This window comes from Oncorhynchus keta, chromosome 10 (assembly GCF_023373465.1).
Source record: "Oncorhynchus keta strain PuntledgeMale-10-30-2019 chromosome 10, Oket_V2, whole genome shotgun sequence".
Classification (NCBI taxonomy): Eukaryota; Metazoa; Chordata; class Actinopteri; order Salmoniformes; family Salmonidae; genus Oncorhynchus; species Oncorhynchus keta.
In genome coordinates this window covers 21,662,722-21,670,602 of record NC_068430.1, presented here as the reverse complement: position 1 = coordinate 21,670,602, position 7,881 = coordinate 21,662,722, and the positions used below count along the sequence as shown (strand labels likewise).

Here is a 7,881-nt window from a genome sequence, read left to right as displayed (position 1 = left end):
GCTGCTTGGTTCGTTTGTGGTGAGATCTTGGACCAAGATGCAGCGTGGTATGTTTCCATCCTTTATTTTGGAATAGAAAACTTTAAAGAACAAAAGAACAAAACGAACAAATTAAACGTGAAGCTAATATAATGCTCACAGGCAACTAGACATAGACAAAATCCCATAAAGCACAATGGGAAAATGGCTACCTAAATATGATCCCCAATCAGAGACAACGATAAACAGCTGCCTCTGATTGGGAACCATACTAGGCCAACATAGAAATATAACTCACCTAGATAACCCACCCTTAAATCACACCACGACCTAACCAACATAGAGAATAAAAGCTCTCTATGGTTAGGGCGTGACACTAAAATTCGAAATGTACATAAACATTTCCTAGCCAACAGTAAGTGTCTGCTGGCTGAACTAATCTCAACTCAATCCATATGAAACAAAAGGCAGGGATGCTAACAACGCCAGTTCACACAATCAATGCTGAATAATCCCTGCAGCTAGCTAGCTAGTGTAGTGAACTTTTAGCTAATGATCTGCCGTGATTAGTGTGCCGAGTTCTACAGCACAGTTTACTGCTCTCTGCGACGTTATTGCGTTGGCCAAATGTTACAAAGTAGTGAGGCACAGTGGCAGCTGCCAGAGTCAGATACATGATAATTTCTGAGAACAGTCTCATAACTTTGTTGCTTTATAACTTCCTCAACAAGCAGGCAAACTAGCTACCATATGTGACCCGATTCAGGAAACTAGGCATATGTCGCAAGTCACGACTTCGCAGGAGAGCCGTTTGAACGTAAAAAATATTTTTGGATCAAAATGCGTTTTTGGGCAGAAATGCCTTCTCAAACTTGCAAACATTCATGTGCTTTAATAACAAACGTGTATGCCATCTATAAATACAATAAAATGGTTAAATTACGAGCCTTGTTGGTTAAGCCACAAAAAAAGGAAGCAACCTTCCCGATAGCTATGATTGGCTTAGATAATGAGTGGGCTGGACATGCTGAGAGATGAGTTCGGATTGGTCTGGCATATAGAAGGCGTCTGTCTATTTGAGCTCATCAGTCTGTGTTGGTAATACTGTCGAACGCTGTTTAAATTTTTTTTTATTGTGTAGTGGAGCTGCATAGTTGTTGCTCTCCACTTCCTGGAGGATCAAGTTTTGAAATCAGTGGAATTAGAGTATGATAGCTAAAGAGATGGAGAAAACACCTGTCTCTAGATTACATCTTCAAACTAAGGGCAACCGTGGCATGGCATTCCTGACACAGAGACGCGCCCATCATACATGATGATGTATACAGGTAAGATAGTCTAGGGTTTTCAGATATTACACATTTCTAACTTTGACAGAAAGTGGTTTCATTTCAAGCTAAAGTCTACTGTTAGCTAGCTAATATTAGCTGGCTGGCTCCCTAGCGGAAGTTATTATTCGTATCCCAGAGCAGTTTGCTTTTCTAGTTAGAGCCTAATGTTAGCTAGCTAACATTGAACCTGGTTGGTTAGCTCCCAGCACTGTGGCATTATTGGCAAAGTGTTCATTGTTGTTTAACTAGCTAACGTTAGCTGGCTGGCTTGTTAGCTAACGTTACATGACGTGTGTACAACACCTGTAAAAGTCTGCAAAAAAGTGTAATGAAATTGTTGTCAGCAGAGCTGGTTAGGCTGTTTTCATGTTATCCCTAGGTAATCAAATAATCGGCCAGAACATCAAGCGTGCGCTCCGAGAGCGAAACTAGATGTGTGGGGCTAAAGCTGAACTTCTCTAGGGTAGGGGGCAGCATTCGCAATTTTGGATAATAATAATAATGAAAAGCATGCCCAAACTAAATGGCCTGCTACTCGGGCCCAGAAGATATGATATGCATATAGCTGATAGATCTGGATAGAAAACACTCTAAAGTTTCCAAAACTGTTAAAATAGTATCTGTGAGTATAACAGAACTGATTTGGCAGGCGAAAGCCTGAGATAATTCCATTCAGGAAGTCGTTTTTCTGTTGTTGGTTTTGTAGTTTTCTATTCAATGCCATTACAGTATCCATTGACTTAGGACTCAAATTGCAGTTCCTATGCCTTCCACTAGATGTCAACAATCTTTAGAAATTGTTTCAGGCTTGTATTCTGATAAATGCGGGAGTAAGACCAGTCTGAATGAGAGGACCCTTGTTGTGTCACAAAGCTTTTTCATGTGCGCAACCGAGAGAGAGCCTTTCTTGTTTACTTTTTAAATTGACAATGTTATTGTCCGGTTGAAATATTATAGATCATTTAGGCTAAAAACAACCTGAGGATTGAATATAAACATCGTTTGACATGTTTATATGAACTTTACGGATACAATTTTGATTTTTTTGTCTGCCTGTTTTGAATGTGTTTTAGCCTGTGGATTACTGAAGAAAACGTGCAAACAAAACGGAGGTTTATGGATATAAGGAGACTATCGAACAAAAGGAACATTTATTGAGTAAATGAATGTCTTCTGAGTGCAACCATATGACGATCATCAAAGGTAAGGGATTAATTTTATCTCTATTTCTGAGTTGTGTAACTCTTCTGCTTGGCTGGTTACTGTTTGTAATGATTTGTCTGCTGGGCTATGTTCTCAAATAATCGTATGGTATGCTTTCGCTGTAAAGCATATTTAAAATCTGACACCGTGGTTGGATTCACAAGAAGTTCATCTTTAAACCTATGTAAAATATGTTTTGTTTTTTGAATTTTTATAATGAGTATTTCTGTATTTGAATTTGGCACTCTGCAATCTTACTGGATGTTGGCCAGGTGGGACACTAGTGTCCCACATACCCTAGAGAGGTTAAAACTTCTTGGGGATAGCCTCCTTTTTTAACATTTTTGCCTAGAATGACATACTGAATCTAACTGCCTGTAGCTCAGGCCCTGAAGCAAGGATATGGATATTTGTGGTACCATTTGAAAGGAAACACGTTGAAGTTTGTGGAAATGTGAATTGAATATATGACAATATAACACAATAGATCTGGTAGAAGAAAATACAAAAAAATAATAATAATAATTATACCACCATCTTTGAAATTCAAGAGAAAGGTCCCAGTTCTAGCCATCACTTTGGTTGTAATTCAGATGGTGTCCACAAGATGGCAGCAGTGTATGTGCAAAGTTTCAGGCGGATAACTTGAAGTATGAGCAAACTACATGACATTTAGTGTGAAGTCACCAAGGTACATTTGGGCAAATCGTGAAGGAGACATTTGCATTCATATTTGCAAGAATATCGTGAAATCTGTATACTTGGACTTTGATTTAGCTTTTCCAGTATTAGTAGCCATATTATAAGTTCAACATTTGCAAAACAACCAGTTTTCATAACTTTATTACTCTGTGTATATTTTTATAATTTTTGTCCAAAAGGAAAAGGCATGCTGTCGCACAAGGTTAGTAGCTAAATTTTACGACAGATACAGGGTTTCCAGATACTCCCGTAAAGCCCAGCTCATTGGCTATCTAACTAGCTTTGTTTGATCCCGATTGGCGCTTAGTTCACAAAGTTTGAGTTGTTCAAGTGAAGACCGCCCTCGTCATCGGCGTGCTATGACCAAATTTGGTGTCCTATAGGATATACTACACCCCTAATGATATAGTGAAGTCTGGTTACGTTTTAGGATATCTGAGGAATATGTACGAACTTAATTTGACTGGTTGAAACCATGTTTAGGGTTAGATCTTCACAGATTCTCTTCTTTGCAAATTAAACGAGTGGAAATATAAAATCAATCGTGCATGCTATATGGACGTTTTAATGATATGACAAAGGATTTTATCTAACAAAACGACGCATCAAGTTATCTCTGGGACCCTTTGGATGATAAATCAGAGCAAGATTTCAGAATGGAAGTAGACATTTCACCTTCAGAGGTGAATTGTTTTATTTGTTTATTTATCAAACCCTCAAATAATAGCATGGCATTTTTTCACAGTAATAGATACTGTAAATTGGACAGTGCAGTTATATTAACAAGAATATAAGCTTTCAGCCGATATAAGACACTTATATGTACTGACATTTGTTGTTTCTCTAAAATCTGCGTTTGTAACACAAGGCGCTGCATGATTTACAACTGTCTAAAAGGGTGTGAACGATCCTGAATGGGTATACACAAAGAGGAGCGCTTCTCTAGATACCAAAATATTCAAAGGCCATTTTCTCAAAAGTAAGTTTACAAGTTGATCAACTTTCATAGCAGAATTACTTTCACATTGTTCCTCAACTGCAGTGTATGATATACACTTTTGTAGCTCTGTAAAAAACACAATTTCAAATTTTGCTACATAAGAATCCAGGTGGAGTCACATATGACCATTCAAACAAGCTTGCACTTTGCTGCTAGCTGGAGCATGGTTTGCCATAATATCAGGTGCATCTATAGCTACCGAGAGCGGAGTGATTTTCAAAATTAGGAACTAGTGTTAGGCGGATGAGCAAAATCAATTTTTTTTAGATGTGTTCCACGTCCTACAAGACAGATTGGTTGAGGGATGAGCGTTGCGATCTGATGTAAGACAATGAGTTCCTACATGATAGAGTGCTTGCTTTGTTATGCAACTGGTGTTGTGTCCTTTCCGTCATCCTGTGAACCCCATTCATTGCTGCTCGCAGTTATATTTACTTTTTGTATTCCAATTACTTGTCTATCAAATCAGTTGACTGTGTGCAAAATGCAATAACCGTGTGTAAAAATATAAATAAATACAACTACATTTTTTCACTATAAATGCCCATTTTGTTTATTCCTGTCATGACAGTACCAATAACCTGGAATGTAACACTGTGCATTGGGGACTTTCACTGCTCTGTCTTCCACACAAGTGAATGAGTAAAATGGTGTAGGATGATGTGTATTGTGCAGCACAGGCATTTGTGTGATATATTGTATGCAGTGCACAGAACAGACTTTTAAAAAAGGATTCCGCAGCTTACTTGGCACCTGATTTACACACCAGGTGCAAGGTTTGCACTTGTTTTTCCATGATGAAAGTAATAATAGAAGGTATAGTAAGGTGAAAGAAAGAGTGTAAATGAAGAGACATTTATTTTAATCAATCAATCACTCAACTGTATTTGTTTAAAAAAAATCTAAAACACATTGGTCACAGCTTTGAATTTTGCGTTTTATTGAGCTCCTTCTTGTTGTAATGACTCTTTCTTTTTCAGCAATCAAATATTTCTACATCAATTAGCTTAATTAGATGTAAGCAAGATGTTCCTTTACATTATGTCTGCCAGTCGCACTTCACTTCTTCTTTATAGACATGAAAAAAACTACTCTCATACTGCTAACAATATGGCCACATGAAGCAAACCTTTATCTCTGTAAAAACAAAATATTCTGGAGAAATAAATATGATTTTTATTTTAAAGCCACTGGCTTCCATGCTCAATAAATGTAATCAATAAATTAATCAGACCAGCTCCAAATGAATACATAGCTAAGTGAGCCAGCACAATGTCTATAAGTGGATCCAATGACTACTCAACAGATTAAACACAAAGTTGCAGAATAAAAGTATTAATGGCTTTATTGATCTTTACAAGTCTAAAGCAGGTGACAATAGATTTCAACACAACTGGACAGGTAACAATGATGGTCATTAACAGGCAATAATGCATGAATAATACTTTCAAAAAATCTCGCTCTTTTTCTTGTACAGTTAACATAAATGTACGTGAAAGAAAACAACAAAAACATTAGCCACATCTGGCCAGCAGAACCAGCTCCTCAAAATGTAATGTAATATAACATAAAAGGATATCTAGAACAAGTAGATACATCATCATCACCCATGTACTCATTATATTTGTTATAATAGATAGCCTACAGCAGGCAGAATTAACACATGAATACCACTCAAGTGAAGATTTTAACACAAAAAAATTAAAATAATTTCAAATTGTTTTGATGGATGATTCCATTTAAGACTAAATTGAGAGTAGGCCTAGTACATGAAGCCAAAAGTAATGTAATTTCATAAACCAGACTGGTTTTTCAATTCAACAAAAGTAAGAGGAACTATTTAAAGTATTTTCACGAAGACTTGTGTGACAATGTACAACAGATTCCATACATGTCCAGCATGCATGATTGATTGATTATAGATTCATATTACAAATCGTATTATCTTAATTTGAAAAGGTGAATTAAATGGTACGTTTGCATCAAGAACTGGTAAGAAATCATTAATATTTTTGAAACAAATACGTTTATCAATAAAATCAGTAAAATAACTTTGGTAGCTGATACAAAGAATAAACTCACATAAAATACTCAGGCGAGGAAGGGTTGTCACTGGTAGACCCAGTTTCATGGTAACCATTCGAACCAGTCAATTTCTCGCATTTGAGTTTATATGCGTCCCTCTCGCGTGCCAGTCGGTTGAGCTCGTGCTTCAGCTGCTCCACCTGTGTGACAAGGCTGGTCTTCTCGTGCTCAAGAACGTGTTTCTGCTGAACGCGTTTGTAGCGGCACGATTGTGCGTAACCACGGTTTTTCAGGGTTCGGCGCTTCTGCTTCAGACGCATCATGTCGTCCTTGGTCAGACCCCTCAAGTGCCGATTGAGCTCCCTCACTGACATGGAGACCAGCTGGTCGTCCGAGAAGGCGCTCTCCACGTTGAGTCGTCTGTCGTGGCGATTCTGCTGATGGAGGTGGTGCGCACTAAGCTGGGAGTCGGGTGAGTGCGGAGCCGAGCTGTCGAGGTCCTGCTTGTGGTGATATTGATTTTGGCAGTGCATATCTTGCATATCAGGGTGACCCGAGAGACCGTCGGGTTGACGGATAAGTCCAGGGTACTGCTGGACATGGCCGTTGAGGTTATGTGCCGCCCCGTACCCTTCGAATTCTGCTTGGAGAGCATGTTGATGACCGTTTGGAGTGGGTTGGTGCCCGTGGACTGTGGTACCGATAAGGGCCTCCACTGCGTCCTCAGGTGTCAGGCCAAAAGTGTGGGGATACATTTGCTGAGAATAACCTCCACTGCTGGGCGTCCAGTAAAGATCATCAGGGTTCCTTTGCTCACCCGGATTGAAACTCGGTGACGATGGCACCGAACTGCAAGGGGTGCTGACCGGTGTAGAGGAGACTGAGTCCGGTCTCTGGAGCTCGCTGCACGGCCCAATGAACGAGTGATCAATCCCCTGCATTGTCTCCTTCTTCACTTCGAACTTCATCAAGTCGAACTCACTGACATAACCCAAAGGGGTTTTCGGCAGACCCATATTTGTATGCGATTCGGCGGTCATTCTTTCCAGGATCTATTTGTCTTGGCCACTTCCAAGGGGCACAAAACTCTATTCTTTCATGCAGTCTTTTGCAACAATTGCACTATTGATGAGACGCTTCATACAATTAGTAAGTCCGTCAAATTAAATCTACAGTGAAAACACGCGTGCGTAAAAATGGAAAGAAAACCGTCCTCTTAATCGGATAGAAGAAAGGTGCTCTGAGTCCACGGCGGGGCCAAAAGCTCTGCATATGTGTAGCTGTACTGGTTTATGCTTGCGAGCGCACTTTCTTCATAAAGAACGGTTGCATGATGTCACACGGTATAGACTACACCTCCCTGCTCTTCTCCAATAAAAAGACGACGAGAAGGGTAATTTGCATAATAGCTGATGTGTGCGTTTTGACAATCCAACAAAGGTTGAATGTAGAATGATGCCCAACATTTCTTTTACATAGACCTGCAAAGACATATTGTAGACTAGACATTTTACAGGCTACTGTCTACTTTATTTAATTTGTGCATATGTTTCTCTTTCTCTCACACACTACCTCACCACTTGATATATTAAAATAGTGTATTGTGAAAGACCACAAGGGAACTGATGCTGGAATGCAAAG

The 7,881-nt window shown here is 39.2% G+C and overlaps 1 protein-coding gene across 1 annotated transcript; it reads right to left on the bottom strand.

The window, feature by feature from the left end:
* Nucleotides 1-5,542: 5,542 nt before the first annotated feature.
* Nucleotides 5,543-7,553, bottom strand: LOC118388374 (transcription factor MafB). Its single transcript, XM_035777371.2, has one exon. The coding sequence runs from the start codon at nt 7,278-7,280 to the stop codon at nt 6,294-6,296; it is 987 nt and encodes a 328-aa protein (XP_035633264.1). The 5' UTR covers nt 7,281-7,553; the 3' UTR covers nt 5,543-6,293.
* Between the last annotated feature and the right edge of the window lie 328 nt (nt 7,554-7,881).

Excerpts from the sequence above, each read along its gene's own strand:
- LOC118388374 (XM_035777371.2), bottom strand. The coding sequence starts at position 7,280 with ATGACCGCCGAATCGCATACAAATATGGGTCTGCCGAAAACCCCTTTG.